This window comes from Megalobrama amblycephala, linkage group LG15 (genome assembly GCF_018812025.1).
Source record: "Megalobrama amblycephala isolate DHTTF-2021 linkage group LG15, ASM1881202v1, whole genome shotgun sequence".
NCBI lineage: Eukaryota > Metazoa > Chordata > Actinopteri > Cypriniformes > Xenocyprididae > Megalobrama > Megalobrama amblycephala.
In genome coordinates, this window is record NC_063058.1 from 27,846,476 (window position 1) to 27,868,817 (window position 22,342).

Consider the following 22,342-nt stretch of genomic DNA (forward strand, 5'->3'; position numbering starts at 1 on the left):
CAATCACACAGGAGCATTTCCAAAGCATCATTGATGCAGCGTCTCGTTCCCTTCTCAGGGAACTATGGTTACAGTCGTAACCTGAGATGTTTTTAATATCAGCAATTTATTTGTTTTCAGCTGTAACATGAAAATAATTATTGGCTTATTGTTACTGGTCAGAATCTGTGCATCTTTATCCGAGTTACTTTGTCAAATAAGTAATTCATTTAGTGACAGAAATAATGGAAAAGTGCTCTCTTCCTAGTTGTTGAATCAGCTTTCCAAAATTAATATAATTTATTCTTTTTATAATAAGTAATATAATGTGGTAGTACATTACTTTTATCCCCAACATAACAACTGTTATGTTTTGTTAAATAAAATATATTCGATTGAATTATTTTGGGATTTTCACTTTCAGTTGCATTAGCTGTTTGCTTTTCGAAGCCAACAATAATTCCCAGTTAACAGTTTTTACAGTTTTCCTCCATGTTGTTGCAGGTTGTCCATCCACCAGCTGGCGGCTCGGACCCTGATCCGTTCTCTGGAGCAGAAGGAAAGGTCTGGTGATGCAGATGTTGAGAGCATCAGGAGCAGGATAGTGGAGCTCAGTGTTCAGGCAGGAGTGAGCAGTGTTCATACAGCCTTCATTGCCATTAATAAAGACAGCAGACAGACTGTGAAAGGACCCCTGCTGCAGAGAAGAGTGCCGTGTAATTGTGAGTGTATAAATCACTTTTAACTGGAAAAACAAAATGTGTTTCAGATTTTTATCAAGGAAGATTTTTATGACATCTTGCTGCCCTGATGCAGCAAGATGTCATAAAACAAACAACAGCCTGTTATTTGTTTGTAATGTCATGATACACACTACCAGTCAAAAGTTGATTGAATTGGAACTTTAGTCACACTTATTTTTGTCATAATTTAAGGTATTGGACCACCACGCCGATTGAAGAAGGGTATTCCTTTTGTAATAATATGCTTTGCCTGTTGCTTTGCCTGTTGCATACCTACTGAACCAGAAGGTAAATGAACCAGACATTCTCAGATGTAGAGGATAAATCACTGAAAGGCCCTTTCACATGACTTGCGGCTGGTTTTTGATATACAACTTTATTTATCTAGATTTCCACAGGAACAGTTACTGTTTTTTTACATTTCCCTACCAACACCACCAGGAATCATTGACTTAACTTCGCAATGAGAGCGGCAGACAGGCTTGAAGTCATTTGAACGGGCATTTACACTGCTGCGTGTGTTTACGATATAATATAAAGTCCTCCTGTAGTCATTTTTTTTAATGGAAATGTTCTATCTGTTGTTATGGTTCATTTTTGTTCTAAAAAGTGTAAGAAAAACATAGTTTTAATTTAATCTTTTCTTGATTTTTTTTTTAAGTGACTGGACCTGAACAGAAGATCGGATTAATGACAAGTAATACAATGAATACATAGTGTCACTAAAGCTCACTAAATGTGAAACACAAATGCAGCATCGCCTCATGGTTAATGATCATTATTTGTCATTTGCAGAGGTTCGGAATTTCTTCCGCTGTGGTTCTAAGACTGAGGCTGCCCTAACTGCTCAGCCAGACTCTGAAAGCATGAATGAAGGTATATACAGTACAAATACACACACACACACATGAGATGGACACAATGGTTATTAACTAATTAATTTAGTGTGTTTAGCTGTGTGTTCAGCTGCTCCTGATCCCCCAAAGGACCTGTTACTCCAGCTGGTTTCTCTCCAGAAGGCGTCAGGCTGCTGGGAGCTGGACGCCACACTGGCTGATGTGTTTGGGAAGACGGAGGATGAGCTGACCAATCAGAAACCAGCACAGGTGAGAGATGTGATGAAATAATAAGACAGCGATGATTGTGTCCAGTGTCCAGTAACAAATGCAGTGGATGATGGTTTGTACACAGGTGGATGGGTCAGTATGGGCCACTCTCCTGGCTCTGATCTGGTTATACGGCTGTAAAATAGAGCAGCAGGTCGAGTGGCAGTTTGTGGCCATGAAGGCAGCGTCATGGATCGGCTCTCAGAAAGGTGGGATCTCCATTCCAGAACACATTCATTCAGATATCTTCAGTTCTGTGACACACACTGATGATTTGAGTGTGTGTGTGTTTCAGTGGGCGATCTGTCTCAGTGTGTGTGTGTGGGTAATGTCCTGCTCGGATGTCAGGTGACCAAAGAGACTCTGGGAATCTGAAGATGTCAGAAGACCAAAGAACAGTTACCATCACATTTACTGTTACTAATGCTACTTCGTTTTTCATTAACATTTTGTCCATTTAACTATCTCACCAAATTATAAATAAACTCAGTATGTTTTTCATGCTTGTTAAACAATTATTGCACATGCTGTGGAACAGCCTTTAAGACACTAACAGTTTACAGGCGGTAGACAATTAAAGTCACAGTTCCAATAATTTAGGACACTAAAGAGACCTTTCTACTGACTCTAAAAAACACCAGGAGAACGATGGCCAATGTCCTGATTGCATGTGTGAATGTGCCGTAGTCCTTCTGCAGGAGGCTTGAGGACTGCAGATGTGAACAGAGCAATAAACTGCAATGCCTGTAATTTAAGACGCCTGAGACAGTGCTACTTTTGATATTGACTCAGAGACTCATTATTCCATTTCTGTTCATCAAATATCTTTTGAATTTATTCAGTTTACATCTCAGTTTTATGTTCATACAAATATTTATACATGCTCAGAATTTTGTTGGAAAAAAAGCAGTTGAAAGTATATATGTGTGACCTGTGCCATATTTTTGAGCCACTTTGACCTTAGAAACACATTTTGAGTTTTATACCAGAAAACAAAGTCTCAGGTTGAAAATATTTTAAATCAGATTAAAAAACTGCTGAACAAAACTGCTATTCGTTTTCTTTGTCTGTCAGTGATTTACTAAAGCCATTGGAGGAAAATTTCACACAGCAGCAAAATAATGTTTGGAGTGCTAATTATGTTTATACACAAATATGAAAAATTGTCACAAATTGCATTCTGTAACCAAAAATATGCATATATAACATTTCATCACCCTTAAAATTATGAAAGATGAAAGAGTTACAATTAAAAAAAATGTTCTAAAGGACTAATTCTGTTTCTAAAGTCCACTGATCATCCTGATAATGATCTGAATGAACCATGAGCAGAACTTCCCACAGACCTTGTGTCTGACCGCTCACTGTGGAAACAAAAAAATTGAAACAGAACATTTCAGTTCATGTTCACTGGTCCCTAAAAATTATGTAGAGACTACATGGAGGAAATACCAGTACCAAAGATGATGCATTATTTTTCCACCAAATAATACTTGATTATTACCAAGATCAAATGATATTACCCCAAAATAAAGAAAAATATTAATATTACAATTTGTATAAAAATTGAGAAAATGATGAGGTGATTTTTTTTTTTTCTTTTTGTCACAACATGTAGAAAGAGTCCACATTTTGTAATGGGAGGAAAATCATGTTACAGGTTTAGCCACAATGTGTCAAACAAAGTATTTTATAAACAAATTATTACATTTTTGAAAATTATTCAGTAATTACAGTTTTTCTCGATTGCTAACACACTGTAACTGATTCACTTGGCACAATTTCACCAGAATTTCCCAATTTTAATTCTGGCTTTTGATTCATCCAGCCTGGAGTTTTGCATGATGTACTCTGCGTATAAGTTAAATAAGTAGGGGGGCCTTGTCGTACTCCTTTCCTAATTTTAAACCAATAAGTTGTTCCATTTCTGGTGCTAACTGTTGCTTCTTGACCGACATAGGTTTCTCAGGAGACAGATTAGGTGGTTTGGTACTCTCATTTCTTTAAGAACTTGCCATATTTTGTTGTAATCCACACAATCAAAAGATTTAGCATAGTCAATGAAGCAGAAGTAGATGGCACATTAATATCTTTCTTGTATAGACCTTATGCGCCAGAGAAACAAGCGCGCCGCCATCTTTATAATATTGTCTTTCAACTTCCGTTTTTGTGGTAGCTCTGTAAATTTCTATGGCATCACTGTCAAATAATAATTAGCTGGTGAAGTGGATTTACTTGTTGTAGAGTTAATGAAAGTTATCATGAGCATTGTTATGTTTAAAGCAGATGTCAGTAGACCGGGAAGATTTTAAATCGAGTAGTTCAAAAGATCTTTCTTTTCTCCCTTACCTTTCACTTTCCTTCTTTCCTCAGCTATTTGTAAAGGCTCATCAGACAGCTACTTTGCTTTCTTGTTGTTTCTTGTGCTTTGTTGGATGTTGTGTTTTACTGCATCTGCACTCTTTTTGTGTAATGTAATAGACATAAAAAGGTATTTGTCACAGTGTTATGAAATCATCTCACTAGTGTTCTCTAGGCAGGAAAGAAGTATGTGTATCTGTTAGGTTTTTTGTGTCATTTGAGGCCAAAGTTTGATTCTTAGAAAAGAAAATATGTTTTTGACAGAAATATTTGATTTTGATGTGACAGTTTGAGGTTTGTACAAATGGTGAATTGTTTCACGAATTGTGCGTTAGCAATCAAGAAAAACTGTTACAATGAATTCAATATCAATTCACAGATTATGTTGTATGAGTTTATTTGTTGAGAAGGTCAAGAAGTGGTATGTCAGGCCACAATCACCTTTTAAAGAATGAAGTTTGTCTAAAATATCTAACAGGTCTTGCAACAAAAAAAAATGGAATTTGTGCCTCTTTTGCTCTAATATAAATATGTAATGTGACAGCAGAGTGTACTGTATTGGTGGAAAGTGGCAGATAAAACAAAAGACACTCACAGTTTGGTGGTAATTCCATTATATATTTGTAAGACCCCTAACTCGTATCTCTGGAAGGTGATGAACTGTAAATTAACAATTTCTCTGCTTCTGACAGTGATCTCAATGAACCGTAAGCAGAACTTCGCAGAGACCATGTGTCCGACCTCTCATCTCCACTCACTAGAAAAAGAAAATGGAATCAGAAAAGTTTTGAAAATTGCTGTAGAATGAAAGTTTTATAATAAACGCCTCAAACATGTTCCCCAACAAATAAAGTAACCTACTGCATAAATACATGAAGCAAAGTAACAGATGTCAAGATAATCACTGACAGATGAATATAAAAAAATTATCCAAATACTTTAATTATGTAGAATTTATGAAAAAAATGTCCCCATTTTCTCTTTTGAATTATTTATTAATTTAATTGCACTGATGCAATTAATCTGAGTGGATGTATTTTCTCTTTTTTCAGAGGTTCGCATGTCCAGAAACTATGTTTCGTGGTTACAGCAGACAAAAAAATAACGTTAAAGGGGTCAAGAACCCAACTAAATCAAACACTGATCTCCAAACTGTTAATGTTTTATTTAAATTGTAACATACTGCACTGGGACACGAAGGCTGAGGATCCGAAAGCAAGCTTTAATAAAAGAGAGCGAAGTCAAACAGGCAGGATGTCAAACACCAGCAAACGGAATCAGAAGAGGCAAGGCAAGGAGTAGTCAAAAATACAGGCAATGGTCAGGGCAGGCAGCAAACAAACAAAAACAAGGAGTGAGTCCAGGGTCAAAAACACAGATAGGCAATGCAGAACACGGAAAGACATCTACTAGAAAATAAGCCAACGACAGGGAAAAACACAGAGCCAACAACGAGGAAAAACACGGGATACAAACGAAAGCCAGAACAATACTCAGCAATGTGTGTAATAATATCAATAATGCGTGAAATAATAGCTGAGTTGTTAATTTAGAGATAACAGTATATTTTTGTATTTACAGTAGTGACTCCAATATAAAATAAAAGAAAGCAACCTGAAAAAAAATCAGTTATGTTCTGTAAAATTAGGTTTTTGTGTGTGTGTGTGTGTGTGTGTGTGTGTGTGTGTATGATTGTAATTAGATACAGTCATGTGGGAGATGTGGGAGATGTGGGAAATGCCACAATCACTATTTAAAGATAATTAATTTGGTCTAAAACAAATAGGACGTTTGTACATCTTATGTTTTAAAAAATGTAATCTGTCACCAGAATGTACTTTATAGGTGGAAAGAGCTAAATAAAACAAAAGACACTCACTCATTGGTGGTATGAATTCTATGCTGTTAAATAGTTTCAGGAGCCCTGACTTTAATCTGCTAACGAGAGATGAACCTCCGGAATGTGATGATCCAAAAATTGACCTGCTGTCTGCTTCTGATGGTCTAAATGAACCATAAGCAGAACTTCCCATAGAAGATGAATCAGACCCTTCAGCAGCACTGACTGTAATGATGAAAACAGAGAGCAGATCAGTAGAACATTGACATTATATTTATGCATTTGTTTAGCACATTTATATATACATACATATATATATATATATATATATATATATATATATATATATATATATAGAGAGAGAGAGAGAGAGAGAGAGAGAGAGAGAAAATAACGCGGTAAAAAAATAATGCAGATTAATCCATTCCCTATTGACATTTGAACCTGGAGCCGTTCTAGCCAGCCACCATTCGACTGTAAAATGAAGGAGGGAGACGACTGCTGCGCTGACGGACAGAACGAGCAGAGCTCCTCCCTCGTGCGCGCGAGAAAGTAAGCACCGTCTTTGCACTCTCTCTACCTCACACATAATAATCTAAATCAACTGACACAATGCTAAAAGTTCGTAAGACCGAAACCATGTTTCACGAGGCGCATTCGGAGAATGTTTTTCCTGAATAACCGCTGGGTGTGAATAGTGCTCAAAAGAACGTCACCTCATCTTCTCTGACAGGCGCCCTGCACGTGCAGCTGACATAAACCACACTTTCAGTAAACAAAAAGAAAATCCTATCCAGTGGTGAAGTGTTTTCTGTGTTGACAAATATTTTGCGATGTCCTAATAACAGTCGCGATTCGCACGCAACGCGTCAACGTCCGCTAATGTCAAGAAAGAATTACAGTGAGAGTGACGGGTACTTTATTGTCATTATCGGGCTCACAGATCATGTGCGTAGGGCACTATTTACTGTTTGTGTGGATGACCATGTCTGTCACCACGAAGACCATTTCTGACCCAGGAAAAACCCTGCATTGAATCATTTGAATTGAAATATTTAATACTTTCACAGCAAAAATTTGTATGCGATTAATTTAGATTAATTAATCACAGAGTATGTAATTAATTAGATTAAAATTTTTAATCGATTCTGACATTCAGAAATTCAGAACATTCCATAATATTCAAATTAATTTTTGTATTGATTCTATAGCCAGCAGCAATCACTCTGAGGCTCTTGGCTTCCTAGTAAGGCTAAGCAGAAACAGAGACCATCTGAGATAATCTAAAGTTGTGCTGAAAGATGTGTTAGTGCTCATCCTGCAATCTGTGTGTCTTAATACAACGGTATACTGATGGACACCATAAACTGAAAAACATCATAGTGATCATAGAAAAAGTTACATGCAAATGAAGTAAATATAAATAGTAAGATGTTTTAAAAATAATGTCTTTTTACTAATCATATTCTTATCACACATCTGAGGTAGATATTCATACAGTTTCATGATTTCACTCACTTGTCTGTGATCTGATGTCCTCTATCCATGGCTGAATTTGCTCTTCCGGTTTCATTCTATTATCCACCTTCTGTATTTTAATAGGGCTGCTCTTCCTCCTAAAAGGGCCATTGTTTTGTGCCACTGTCTCCTCAATCTTCTCCAGCAGCTCCTTGATCTGAGTGTTGTCACTCCTGTTGTGATTGTTGAGAACATGATACCTGTTCCCACATTTGTCCAGCAGCCGCTGGAGATCCTGTCCTTCACTCTCAATGTGCTGCTCTATAGATGTGTCTAACAGAGAGTCTCCACGAGTGAACAGAACTATAGTGTGACTCCAGACTCTCTCACTGAGAAGATCCAGATGACCCTGCAATGCTTTTCTCTCAGTCTCTTTAAAACTAATGTCCACACGTATGATCAATAGTACAGCGTGTGGTCCTGGAGGACACAGAGACACACTGAGCAAAATCTCCTGTTTCAGTATCTCAGGACTCTTCTCTACAGTGTAATCACTCCACCATCCTGGAGCTTCAATGACAGTGATGTGTCTGTCTGCTACTTCTCCATGTCTCCTCACACACTGAGCAGATCTCTTCAAGTCAAACTCCTCTCTGCCCAGGATGGTGTTTCCTGCTGAACTCTTACCAGCATATCTATACCCCATCAACACAATCCTCAGCTCTGAGAGATGTTGGGCATCACCTGCAACAAACAGAGAACAAAACACACTTCTTAATGTGGGTGAGATCTTAAATCTTCTTAAGTAATCTCTCTGTGTGAAAAAAAGGGGTTACTGAAATAAAGTTCACCGTATTTGTATGGGTGTCCACTACACATTATTGATAAAAAATTACACATAATTGTATCTCACATTAATTAAACTCTTAAATCAAAGTTATCGATGGACAGTAATTATGAATTATGGAGAGAAGAAAATGGATTAATTTCAATGATCTGCACACAAAACTTCTCAGGTTACGTACAGTATGTAACCATGGTTCCCTGAGAACATGGAATGAGACACTGCGTCTTAATGCATTTAGGGAACGCCTTAGCGGGAACTGGTGTCTGAAATGCTATCAAATCATGGAAAATGTATTGGCCGGCGACAGCCTATGACTTTACTACTAGTGCGACCCAAACACACAAAAGGAGTGCCTAGAGAACAAGTCTTCCACTTATCGTCTGAAGGGACTGTTCAGCAGGCGGCCCCAAGGCATGGCAGGGAGATGTAGTGTCTCATTCCCTGTTCTCCTTGAACCATGGTTACATGCGTAACCTGAGACGTTTCCTTTCGAAAGGGAACTCGCACTGTGTCTTATTGCATTTGGGGAACAAATACACATGCCGCCATGCTGAGGGGAGTGCATGCCAAAGAATGGCTGTGACAAATATCAGAAACCATTTCAACTGAGATGCCATAAAACACTCCTCCTAAGGGTTGCAAAGCCTGTCAGTGACAGCATTCCCTACCGCCAACACCCAAGCTATAAGCCTCAAAGAGGCCTCCAGAAACATCTAGAGGCCTACTAAGGCCGCTCAAAGGCTTGGAACCAACAACTTCAAACAGAAGGAGTCCCTTTAAGGGAATGTGGCCAGGGAGCTGAAAGGAGCCCCGGCCAGTCACTTCTCAGGGGAGCATAGTCTACCCTGACTGCCACCAGGGAGGCCGACCTGGTCCTACTTAGTAGAAACCTAGTCTGGCCAGCAACCTATCTGTTACCAAAACAGAATCTATAATGCACTAGCCTCCAGAGGAGGGGTCCAAAAAGAGGGATGCAAACTGGCAGTAACTGGAAGTAACCAACTCCGGTTGTAGAGACGGAGTAGATAGGATGTAGAGACGGGCATCCTGGGGAGCAGAACTCGGCATAGTGCTTAGAACCCTTGCAATTGAGGGAAGTTACTCTGCTCAACCCAGAGATGTATAGTAACGAAGTAGAACTACTTCACTACTGTACTTAAGTACTAAAAGGCGGTATCTGTACTTTACTAGAGTATTATTTTTTTCTCCTACTTCCACTTTTACTTCAGTACATATTTTCGATGAGTTTAATACTTTTACTCCGATATTTTTTTATGTGCTGCATCGTTACTCGTTACAATTATAAAAATGTTGATGAAGCTGACGCATCAATGAGCGAATCAAGTGATTCAGAAGCTGCGCGTGCTCCCGTTCTGCCTTTTGATCAGCTAAAAAGATCAACCAAAGACGAACCAAAAACACTACCTTTCACCCCTTCAACTTCAAGTGATCGTGGCTGTGAGAGTGAGGAAGGAGACCAACCCTTGTCAGGGCGCATATACGAGCAGCGAGAGAGGGAGAGCGCGAGCGAGCGAGTTCCGGCCGCGCGCGCGCGCGCGCATTCACCGTCTTAAAACAACACGAGCGCTGTCTTGCTCTCAAATTGCTCTCTATTTGTTTACATAGTTAATGTGCACTGTGAAGTAACATATACAAACAATGAACAGCTGTATTTTTATTAACTAAGATTAACAAAGATTAATAAATACAGTAACAAATGTATTGATCATGGTTAGTTCATGTTGGTTATTAGTCTAATACATTAACTAATGTAATGTTAACAAATCAAACCATATTATAAAGTGTTACAAAGAAATCATTTACTCAGAACACCTCTTGAAGTGAGAATATAAGTGTGCTTACCCCATTTTTTTTTTTTAGTAAGAGTGGTAGTTTAGCCTAGTTTAGACTGGAGTGAGGTGAAAACAGAAAAAAGTGCAAAGCAAGTTGTTGTTAGCTAGCTGTTAATTTTATTCAATTGTATATGGTAGAACTATTAGTCAAAATAAACTTTTTGGTAATGAAATCAAAGTGCTGACAACAAACAAAGCATCTCAACTTGTCTGCATCTCAAGTGGTCTTCACGCACTCAATACTTGTACTTTTACTTTCAGTACTTGAGTAGTAAATTTTAAAATAAACTACTTGCAATACTTAAGTACAAAAATTTTTGAATACTTTAGTACTTCTACTTAAGTGTGGTGCTTAAAGAGCACTTCAACTTTTACTCAAGTCATTTTTTTGATAGAGCACTTGTACTTTTACTCAAGTCTGGGTCTCTAGTACTTTATACATCTCTGGCTCAACCTAGGATCTGCAGAGTGCTTCTTAATAAGCACTCTGGAGGCTGAATACTCTAAATAGGGTCCCTAAAGAGAGACGTACCTCCAGCTCCAACAGGAGCTGATCGATCAAGGGAGTTCTTACTAAAAGAACCCTTTAAACCTCAATGACCAACTCAGGGGCGAGGTCCTCAGCCTTCAATACTGACCTCCCAGGGAGGTCTCATGAGAGACCTTCAACTTTCTGATCAGACCTTGGGAGCGCAGCACTCTAAAGAATGACCTTCAATGCGAGGGGAGTACCCACTGGACTCAACCAAGACGAGTATTGACCAAGCTCAATGCAAGTACCAGGGAGGCTCCTAAAGAGCTTACACTCTGATATAACTCAGAATACTATCTTAGCTGGAAGTGCTAAGGACCAGTCTGCTTGAGGGCCAACTATTTGGTTAAGATCTAGATCTCCAGGGCTAGTATCAGGGAGGCTCCAATGGAGCCTGAGCTACCTGATAACCATCTGCTCAATTCCAGGGAACTAGGACACTCAGGAACCTAGCTCAACCCAGAGGATCACTTTCAAGGTGACCCAAGGAGGGCCAGCTACTTGAAAATCTCCTGCAGAGATAGCCACTAGAGGTATGCAGGCTTGGAATACTTGTTCGCATTGCCATAACGAGCCATGTACTCAGCATTTCGCTGTCTATCCTTAAAACAAGGGAAGTACAAAACTATGCGACCGGGCTGACGAGGAGGACTTGGTCAGGGCCTGCTACTCTAGCATAACACGGCCACAGGCCTGAGGCTAATGCTAGAGCTCTAAGGGAGCATGCTCAACTCGCCCTGAAAAGGGGGAGTACTTCAACATGCTCGACCTGAGCATCACTGGTGTTGGGCACATATGGGGCACAGAGCTCTGGGAGCGAAGTGAGCTAACCCGGGAATGGCTCAAAGGTAAAAACCTGATCAAAAACTCTCGCTCCAAGATGAGAAAGGCCGTCTGAGCTTAGCTCTGGACGAATGGAGGCCCCAACAGGAAGAAATTCCACAGGAGGAGCCTGCAACACTCGACTCCGCGACTTAATAATAATAATCAAGGAGCTTTTGGTGGAGAGATGCACCAAGCTAAAACTAGCTTCTACCAAAGCTCTGGAGAGTGGAGACTTCAGTATAGTGCTTTCCACTCTCTAAACGAGAGGAAGTCTAACAGAGCTCAAGGACAACCACAGGGGAGGCTTTCAATGAAAGCCTACAACACCTGGCTATTTATCTGTGCCTAACTCCACCAGGGAACTGAAGCTCAGCATATCGCTTATACTTTAATATCAAGAGGACTTTCAGCTCAACCTAGATACAATGAGGAGGCCGTAAGGCCTGCCACTTGCATTAATAGCCTAATGCAGAAGGCCATGCCATTCACTACAGGTGATATTTCGTTCTTAATGCTACCCGCTATTAAGACCTCATAAAGAAAAGAGGCACATAGTAAGGGTGCCACGATAACCTTCCCTAATTATGGGAGCTCCAGGGCCCCAGTTTAAATGCCCCAATATAAAAAACATAGAATAAACACCCCTTATTCCTTTCTACAGGGAGCTGAGGTCACTAAATTTGTAATGGCTCACAGAGGGAGAGGTAACCTAAAAGCTCAACCTCAGACTTTAAAGAGCAGAGGCCTAAATGTATAAAGTGGCCTGCCATACTCTGCAGTCTGAAAGGATGCGCTCACTAACAAGCTCTGTGCCGGATCCACAGACAGGTTAAAAAAGATGGAACCAACACATCATTGGTCCAGCCTCTGGCCTGGTGTGAAGCTCCTGGGAAATAAAAGAATAAAAGTCCCCTATTATTCCTTTCTATAGGGAGCTGAGATCACTAAATGTAAAATAGCTCTCATGCCAGAAAAGGCAACCTGCGATGCTCAACCTGTAACTACAGTAAATGAAGGCCTAAATGTAGATGAGGCCTGCCATACTGCTGTAGACTGAAAGGATGCACTCATAAGGATGCACTATGTTGGAGCACAGCATAATCTGCCACCGCGTATGTCCTGCCATATACAGACAGGACCGTTTTCTGCTTCATATCACATAAACGTGAGTGCGGAAAGGAATCACGCAACTAGGGTTGCCAAGGGAAACACTCAAGTGCGAGAAGAACAGCCTTATACAGGCGAACATGTGTGCTCCTATATTGATATAGCTTAGAGCATAGCTTATTGATATAGAGGAATACACTGGTTATATTTGAGACAAGCTGATTGCAGTTTTTTTTTTTTTTTTTTTTTGTACTGCTCTATATGGATTAGGTAAAGGGATTTCCGTTATCAAAAGTACATATGAAGCACAGGATTGCTTAAGAAATGAAAGTGCTTATTTCCTTCAGTAACAGTTTTTAGGGCCCGTCACTGTGAGCTGCTTTGAACTTATCTATTGGGAATGGCTCAACAAAGAGCAGTTAATGACAAAAAGTTTCTTGATATTATTGCTGTGACTGTTACATTTTCATAATTAATATACTCAGTGTGAATATCTGCTCTATAAAGTATGTGGACTCACTCATCTGTTTTCTGATGTTTTCTCTCTGTTTCTTCATCCTCTTCATTCGTTCTTCTGCTCTCTCTTCCTCTGCTCTTCTTCTCTCTTTCACCTCCTGTAAAAGCTTTCTGTCTATTTCAAAATGGCGGCCGTTGTTTTGTGCCACTGTCTCCTCAATCTTCTCCAGCAGCTCCTTGATCTGAGTGTCGTCACTCCTGTTGAGATTGTTGAGAACATGATACCTGTTCCCACATTTGTCCAGCAGCCGCTGGAGATCCTGTCCTTCACTCTCAATGTGCTGCTCTATAGATGTGTCTAACAGAGAGTCTCCACGAGTGAACAGAACTATAGTGTGACTCCAGACTCTCTCACTGAGAAGATCCAGATGACCCTGCACTGCTTCTCTCTCACTCTTTTTAAATCCATCATCCACATCTATGATCAGTAGTACAGCGTGTGGTCCTGGAGGACACAGAGACACACTGAGTAAAATCTCCTGTTTCAGTATCTCAGGACTGTCCTCTACAGTGTAATTCATCCACCATCCAGGAGCTTCAATGACAGTGATGTGTCTGTCTGCTACTTCTCCATGTCTCCTCACACACTGAGCAGATCTCTTCAAGTCAAACTCCTCTCTGCCCAAAATGGCGTTTCCTGCTGAACTCTTACCAGCATATCTATACCCCATCAACACAATCCTCAGATCTAAGAGATGTTGAGCATCACCTGCAACAAATAGAGAACAAAACATACTTCTTAAGGTGGGTGAGATCTTAAATCTTCTTAAGTGATCTTTCTCTGTGTGAAAAAAGGGGTTACTGAAATAAAGTTCACCGTATCTGTATGGGTGTCAAACTACTGTACATATTATTGAATAAAAATGTAAGCAAAATGTGCTGTAAAATCAAAGAATTCTCTAGACCTGGAGGATTTTTCTGAAGAATAGAGCTCAGTTTAACTGTTCAGGATGAACAAGGGACTCAAGAACAACCATCACAAAACAATTTCTTTTTCTTGTGGACTATACAGTATCTCACAGAAGTGAGTACACCCCTCATATTTTTGTAAATATTTTATTATATCTTTTCATGTGACAACACTGAAGAAATGACACTTTGCTATAATGTAAAGTATTGAGTGTACAGCTTGTATAACAGTGTAAATTTGCTGTCCCCTCAAAATAACTCAACACACAGCCATTAATGTCTAAATTACTGGCCATCTGGCAAAAGTGAGTACACCCCTAAGTGAAAATGTCCAAATTTGGCCCAAGGTGTCGATATTTTGTATGGCCACCATTATTTTCCAGCACTGCCTTAACCCTCTTGGGCATGGAGTTCACCAGAGCTTCACAGGTTGCCACTGGAGTCCTCTTCCACTCCTCCATGACGACATCAAGGAGGTGGTGGATGTTAGAGACCTTGCGCTCCTCCACCTTCTGTTTGAGGATGCCTGACAGATGTTCGAAGGGTTTAGGTCTGGAGACATTCTTGGCCAGTCCATCACCTTTACCCTCTGCTTCTTTAGCAAGGCAGTGGTCGTCTTGGAGGTGTGTTTGGGGTCGTTATCATGTTGGAATACTGCCCTGCGGCCCAGTCTCCGAAGGGAGGGGATCATGCTCTGCTCAGTCATGGTTCCCTCAATGAACTGTAGCTCCCCAGTGCTGGCAGCACTCATACAGCCCCAGACCATGACACTCCCACCACCATACTTGACTGACTTTGTACTCCTCACCTGGTTGCCGCCACACACGCTTGACACCATCTGAACCAAATAAGTTTATCTTGGTCTCATCAGACCACAGGACATGGTTCCAGTAATCCATGTCCTTAGTCTGCTTGTCTTCAGCAAACTGTTTGCAGGCTTTTTTGTGCATCATCTTTAGAAGAGGCTTCCTTCTGGGACGACAGCCATGCAGACCAATTGCGGCGTATGTGCTGAGCACTGACAGGCTGACCCCCCACCCCTTTAACCTCTGCAGCAATGCTAGCAGCACTCATACGTCTATTTCCAAACACAACCTCTGGATATTATGCTGAGCATGTGCACTCAACTACTTTGGTCGACCATGGCGTGTTCTGAGTGGAACCTGTCCTGTTAAACCGCTGTCTGGTCTTGGCCACTGTACTGCAGCTCAGTTTCAGGGTCTCGGCAATCTTCTTATAGCCTATGTCATCTTTATGTAGAGCAACAATTCTTTTTTTCAGATCCTCAGAGAGTTCTTTGCCATGAGGTGCCATGTTGAACTTCCAGTGACCAGTATGAGAGAGTGAGAGCGATAACACCAAATTTAACACACCTGCTCCCCATTCATACATGAGACCTTGTAACACTAATGAGTCACATGACACTGGGGAGAGAAAATGGCTAATTGGGTCCAATTTGGACATTTTCACTTTTGTGGCAAGCGGTTTAGACATTAATGGCTGTGTGTTAAGTTATTTTGAGGGGACAGCAAATTTACACTGTTATACAAGCTGTACACTCACTACTTTATATTGTAGCAAAGTGTCATTTCTTCAGTGTCTAACCCTCCCGCAAATGGACCAGCCTGGGCAAGGGCCTCACTTACCATGGACACCATCTGATAAGACTTAGTTTATTGCCCTGAACTATGTAGCCACATGGAAAAGTAGAGGCCATTCAAAAACCCAAGGCCCTCAAAACAGACTTTGCTGCATTAATTTATAGATGAGCTGATCTATAAATGAACATGCATCCTAGGACACTGGTTAACATATCCTCACCTACACCAAGTTTGGAGTCTACGAGTCTGTATTATGAAGATTTAAATGATCGTGTATATGATATATTGATACTTTTGCAACATATAAGTATTACAAGAATCTTTAATAGTTTCTTCTTCAACAACTCAGCCAGTTTCATATGCAGATGCCCTGCTAGAAAGACAAAGGCTCATAAAAGCCCCCACAGACTAATCCTACCCATCTCATTGGTCAGGTCAACCCTCAGAGGTGTGACATCTCCTGGACCTTAAAAGGAGATGCACAGCTCTGCCTTGATCTCTTGCTTCTTTGACGGACTCAAGAAATCTCCTGCTGGGTGGCCTCTCAGGCCAAGGCCTGTAGGTCTAAACCTGCACTCCAGCCATGTGCTTTAGTAGAGAGAGAGAGAGAGAGAGAGAGAGAGGACTCTTTTCTCCACTAAGAGTCAAACTAACCATGCAAGTTTGGCATCGCTTCTTCATTCAACACAGAAGAGATCGATTACAACTTCAATACCATTGGATCGAACTCTCAGGACTTTCTACAATATATCATACGCTATACAAAATTGCTGCTAGTTATTTAAAGTTGTGAACCCCCTTTGTAAACAAAGGAGCTTTGTAATGATAAGCTGATGATTCGTTCTTGATTAATCACTCTTCTCCCTAGCTTCATTCCCTGTTTCCTTTTTTAATTCATTCTTTCAATTCCCAGTCTACCCATGTACTGTATGTGTGATTTGTGTGTATGTGTTTGTTAGTTTAGTTATGTGTTTGTGATTTAGTGAATTTAAAACTTGTGCACAATACATATTTGGTTCTGACTCTCTGCCTGCAAAACAACTGTCACTTAGAGCATGTAATAAAATCGATAATTTAAGACCTGTAAATGCTTAAAAAGAATATTTTTTGTGGCCATGAAAAATACCCTTCTCTTACAATTAATTAATAACCAATACCAAATGTTCTCCGAATGTTTCATCTTTTATGGAAAATATTTCCCTCGATGGTACTAAATATAAAACAACGTGCATTTTGGATGATCCCTCTTAATTTGTTAAAATAATTAACATTTTGCAGATTCTGCAAGGGGTATGTAAACTCTTGAGCACCACTGTATCTGCACTATGAAGTATGTGTACTCACTCATCTGTGATCTGATGTTTTCTCTGCTTTTTTTCATCCTCTTCATTCGTTCTTTTGCTCTCTCTTCCTCTGCTCTTCTTCTCTCCTTCACCTCCTGTAAAATCTTTCGGTCTATTTCAAAATGGCGGCCGTTGTTTTGTGCCACTGTCTCCTCAATCTTCTCCAGCAGCTCCTTGATCTGACTGTCGTCACTCCTGTTGTGATTGTTGAGAACATGATACCTGTTCCCACATTTGTCCAGCAGCCGCTGGAGATCCTGTCCTTCACTCTCAATGTGCTGCTCTATAGATGTGTCTAACAGAGAGTCTCCACGAGTGAACAGAACTATAGCGTGACTCCAGACTCTCTCACTGAGAAGATCCAGATGATCCTGCACTGCTTTTCTCTCAATCTCTTTAAATCTAGTGTCCACACGTATGATCAGTAGTACAGCGTGTGGTCCTGGAGGACACAGAGACACACTGAGCAAAATCTCCTGTTTCAGTATCTCAGGACTGTCCTCTACAGTGTAATTCATCCACCATCCTGGAGCTTCAATGAGAGTGATGTGTCTGTCTGCTACTTCTCCATGTCTCCTCACACACTGAGCAGATCTCTTCAATTCAAACTCCTCTTTGCCCAGGATGGTGTTTCCTGTTGAACTCTTACCAGCTCCTCTATACCCCATCAACACAATCCTCAGATCTGAGCGATATTGAGCGCCACCTGCAACAAACAAAACATTTTTGGTTTAACCACAGTGGCTGTCTTTGTGTCATGGCTCATACAGGGCTCTATGGAAACTTCAGTGTCTCAGCTCAGGAAGGTTGTAGCTTCTTGGCACAAAAAACTGATCTTTAAAGCATATTACAAGGTATATGAATATAAGCCTATAGTCATACTGCATATTCCTGTTTCTTGGACTTATAATTTAAATTTTTAATAAACAAAACTGCATGTGTCTTACAGAAGAACATTGTAGCAGGTGTCTTCTATTGCAATAAAAGCAAAAACACCAGAATATATATATATTTTAAATGCTTTTCAACCAGGGGACAGGTGTCCACTAGGGGGCCTCAGCAGATGTTCAAATTGGACCTATGACCAAATAACCAAAACCAAAACATGACAAAAAGACTGTTGCTGTGGTTAAAATACAAATAAAAACAAACAAAAATTAGGACAAACAAAACTGGTAGAGAAACCGCAATTAGAACACTTGAGATGGATTGACACTAAAATCTCTAGATAATGACTCTGCATTATCCCTTACTTATTTGAGCTTGGATATACCCCCCAGGGACTACTAGTGCCTGGAAGGAGGAGTACGATAGATGAGATGTCTAAATTATGTGGTGGAGTTGGGGAGGTGGAGGGATATCGAAACAACTGATGCCAGAGCAGGGTGAGTAGCTGCTTATATGCTCTGGTCATTAATTGAAAGATTAGGGTTCCCTCCTCTTGAGATTATGTTTGAATTTCACTAACTGAAAGATTAGATGGGTTCACTCCTCCTGAAATTACATTGTGAACTTCACTAAAATCAATAATAATCAATAAGTTTCTTGATATTATTGCTGTGACTGTTACATTTTTCATCATATCATGATTTACTTCATATACTCAGTGTGAATATCTGCTCTATAAAGTATGTGGACTCACTCATCTGTGATCTGATGTTTTCTCTCTGTTTCTTCATCCTCTTCATTCGTTCTTCCGCTCTCTCTTCCTCTGCTCTTCTTCTCTCCTTCACCTCCTGTAAAATCTTTCTGTCTATTTCAAAATGGCGGCCATTGTTTTGTGCCACTGTCTCCTCAATCTTCTCCAGCAGCTCCTTGATCTGAGTGTCGTCACTCCTGTTGTGATTGTTGAGAACATGATACCTGTTCCCACATTTGTCCAGCAGCCGCTGGAGATCCTGTCCTTCACTCTCAATGTGCTGCTCTATAGATGTGTCTAACAGAGAGTCTCCACAAGTGAACAGAACTATAGTGTGACTCCAGACTCTCTCACTGAGAAGATCCAGATGATCCTGCACTGCTTTTCTCACAGTCTCTTTAAATCCATCATCCACAGGTATGATCAGCAGTACAGCGTGTGGTCCTGGAGGACACAGAGACACACTGAGCAAAATCTCCTGTTTCAGTATCTCAGGACTGTCCTCTACAGGAACATTAATTCTCCATCCTGGAGCTTCAATGACAGTGATGTGTCTGTCTGCTACTTCTCCATGTCTCCTCACACACTGAGCAGATCTCTTCAAGTCAAACTCCTCTCTGCCCAGGATGGTGTTTCCTGATGAACTCTTACCAGCATATCTATACCCCATCAACACAATCCTCAGATCTAAGAGATGTTGAGTGTCACCTGCAACAAAAAGAGAACAAAACACACTTATGAAAAATGATATTGTACTGAGAACATGTATCTATATATGTGTCTGCTCTATATACATTTAATAAATAGTCCAAAAATTCTAAAGATAGCTCAACCATTTTTAATTTTCCTGTATTTCTTGTATTGGTAATTGCAATAGCACCAGTTTTTTTATTTTATTTAGTTTAACCACAGTGGCTGTCTTTGTGTCATGGCTCATACAGGCTCTATGGAAACTTCAATATCTCAGCTCAGGAAGGTTGTAACTCCTTGGAACAAAAACTGATCTTTAAATCACATTACAAGGTATATGAACATATATAGTCCTACTGCATATTCCTGTTTCTTGGACTAATAATTTAAAGATATGTAACTTTTGGCACTCTAGCAGTTAATAAACAAAACTGCATGTGTCTTACAGAAGAACACTGAAGCAGGTGTTGTGTACTGAGATACTCCACAGCGGTTGTCATCCCGCTAAGTCTAAAATTGTCCAAATATAAACTTTTATTATAGGGATACCACAGTGATTGAGGACAAGACAAACACACGGTTTGGAAGATGGATTCATGATGTACTCAGCCATTATATACATTGTCATTTTTGAACAAAAATAGTTACAGTGTACCTTTACAGCTAAATGTAATGATCAAGATCTCTCAAAGTTCCAGATTCAGGGTTAATTTATAAGGGGAAAGATCTTAACCTTATTTTTAGGGAGTGACTAAGTATAGTGTGCATGCACAATTTTTCAGGTTTGAGAATAATAATTTGAGATCTAATTTTTTTATGCGGCTGAGAAAGTGCAATTTTTTAAAAGAAGAAAATACCCCTCGCTTTCAGGTTGATTTTCTCTGGTAGGGAGTAGATAGGAAGTTGAAATTGACACAGATATTAGTCCTGTATGGCAGCATCTGCTGTAAAAATGAGTTTGAGATTCTGCTGGTTAAAGAGCAAGAAGAAATCTGGGGAAAAGTCTTTTTGAAAATGATTAAATAAAAGCATAAATAATTCAAATCAACAATATTTTAAAGTAATTATGTTTCTAACTGACATAAAATTGTTTATGCATGTTATTGAGGAATAAAAATGCTTTTCAGTGGGCGCCGATAGCCTCGTGGGCAGCATGTCGACATATAGCGCCATTGTGCTTTGGGCGACCCGAGGTTGAGTCCTGGCTTGACTTTACCAATCCCGTCCCCCCTCCTCTCTCTCCCACTTTGCTTCCTGTCTACTTACTCTTCTATCACAATAAAGGCAAAAACACCAGAATAAATCTTTTTATATATATATATATATATATATATATATATATATATACAGTACAGTCCAAAAGTTTGGAACCACTAAGATTTTTAATGTTTTTAAAAGAAGTTTCGTCTGCTCACCAAGGCTACATTTATTTAATTAAAAATACAGTAAAAAACAGTAATATTGTGAAATATTATTACAATTTAAAATAACTGTGTACTATTTAAATATATTTGACAAAGTAATTTATTCCTGTGATGCAAAGCTGAATTTTCAGCATCATTACTCCAGTCTTCAGTGTCACATGATCCTTCAGAAATCATTCTAATATGCTGATACTGAAATACTGAAATAAAGTTACTGAAATAAAGTTCACCGTATTTGTATGGGTGTCAAACTACGCATTATTGATTAAAAATAACATCTTACATCTCACATTAATTAAACTCTTAAATCAGAGTTGAACAAAAGTTATTGATGGGCAATAATTATGAATTATGGAAAAGAAAAGTGCTTAATTTCAGTGATCTGCACACAAAACAGATCACAGAAAACAGATTATTCAAGACTAAACTCAAATGATAATTCAGAATAATGTTTTCAGAAAGTATATTAATTAAAAATAATTAAATTGGTGCTCTAAACCAGTGAATAAATCTCTCTCTTGTGTGTGTTCACACCTGGGAAAGTGTTATCAATGCACTGGTGTCTATTAGCTCCAGCAAACACATGACTGTATTACATTTACATTCATTTACTAGATGGACAGAAAGACAAAAAAAAAAGTACAGCACAGTACTTATCCATACAGACCAATATGAAAGTGAAAGCAAGTAAACAAGTTGACATTTTTTCTTCCATGAAAATAGCTTTTATTACGTAATAAATGCTTACCGATGTCCATTTTACATGACATATTTTTGCCTCATTTGAAGCTCCAAATGAAATACAGATCCACCAGCAGTCTAGTAGTTTTTACTTGTAATGTTCTTTCAAAGTGCGTTTGACAGGAAGTAGCGTACTCACTTCCTGCTGCTTCAGAACAGACAAACATGAGGCGTGTCTACAGATGTAAAGATGATGTTCAAGACAAGCTGTTTGCAGTTGTTTCAAGTGACAGTAACTTTTGTTTAAAGATTAAATCAATTTGACTTTGTTTCTTTCATACAAAACTTCTTAATGAGAATGAACTATTCTCGCAGTTTTTGCTATAACATATGCTGTAGAAACACACAGTTACAGCAGCCGGAGAAAAACTAAAGTTAAAAATCAAGAGCCCAACTAAAGCAAACACCTCAAATAATGGTGACTTTAAACTTTATTATTTTCAATAAAACATCAACATCTAAACTTCATTTAATTCCTAATAAAAAGCTTTAAATTAAAGAAATAAAGTCAAACTGTATTGTAATAAGTGATGCTGAGATCTAGAGAGATCTGTTAGTGTTTAATGTTGTTTCTGTTATCTGAGTTTGTGAGGTTATCATTGTGCTGAAGAGCCTGTGCTTCAGTCATGATGAGCCAGAAACACTGATGTTCTGCATGTTGCTTTATTTACATTAGCTCATGTGCTGTTGTTAGCTAATGGTTAACTGCAAAAGATTAACATTTTACAGAGAATGTTTCACAATAATAATACCTGTGAAGTAACTGTTTTTTTGTAAAACGCAACAAAAATTAGGATATTTTACCTTAATTTTAAAGTTTTTGGTGGG

At 39.3% G+C, this 22,342-nt stretch overlaps 1 protein-coding gene and 1 pseudogene across 1 annotated transcript; one reads left to right on the forward strand and one right to left on the reverse strand.

Moving 5' to 3' along the window:
• Positions 1–2,875, forward strand: part of LOC125247033 — an 18,046-nt pseudogene extending 15,171 nt beyond the window's left edge.
• Positions 2,631–21,666, reverse strand: LOC125246797 (GTPase IMAP family member 8-like). Its single transcript, XM_048157836.1, has 8 exons — positions 21,522–21,666; positions 18,663–19,367; positions 17,022–17,726; positions 13,172–13,876; positions 7,548–8,231; positions 6,069–6,254; positions 4,785–4,946; positions 2,631–3,192 (listed from the first exon to the last, which is right to left on the reverse strand). The coding sequence occupies exons 1-7, from the start codon at positions 21,541–21,543 to the stop codon at positions 4,822–4,824; spliced, it is 3,132 nt and encodes a 1,043-aa protein (XP_048013793.1). The 5' UTR covers positions 21,544–21,666; the 3' UTR covers positions 2,631–3,192; positions 4,785–4,821.
• Positions 21,667–22,342: the final 676 nt, after the last annotated feature.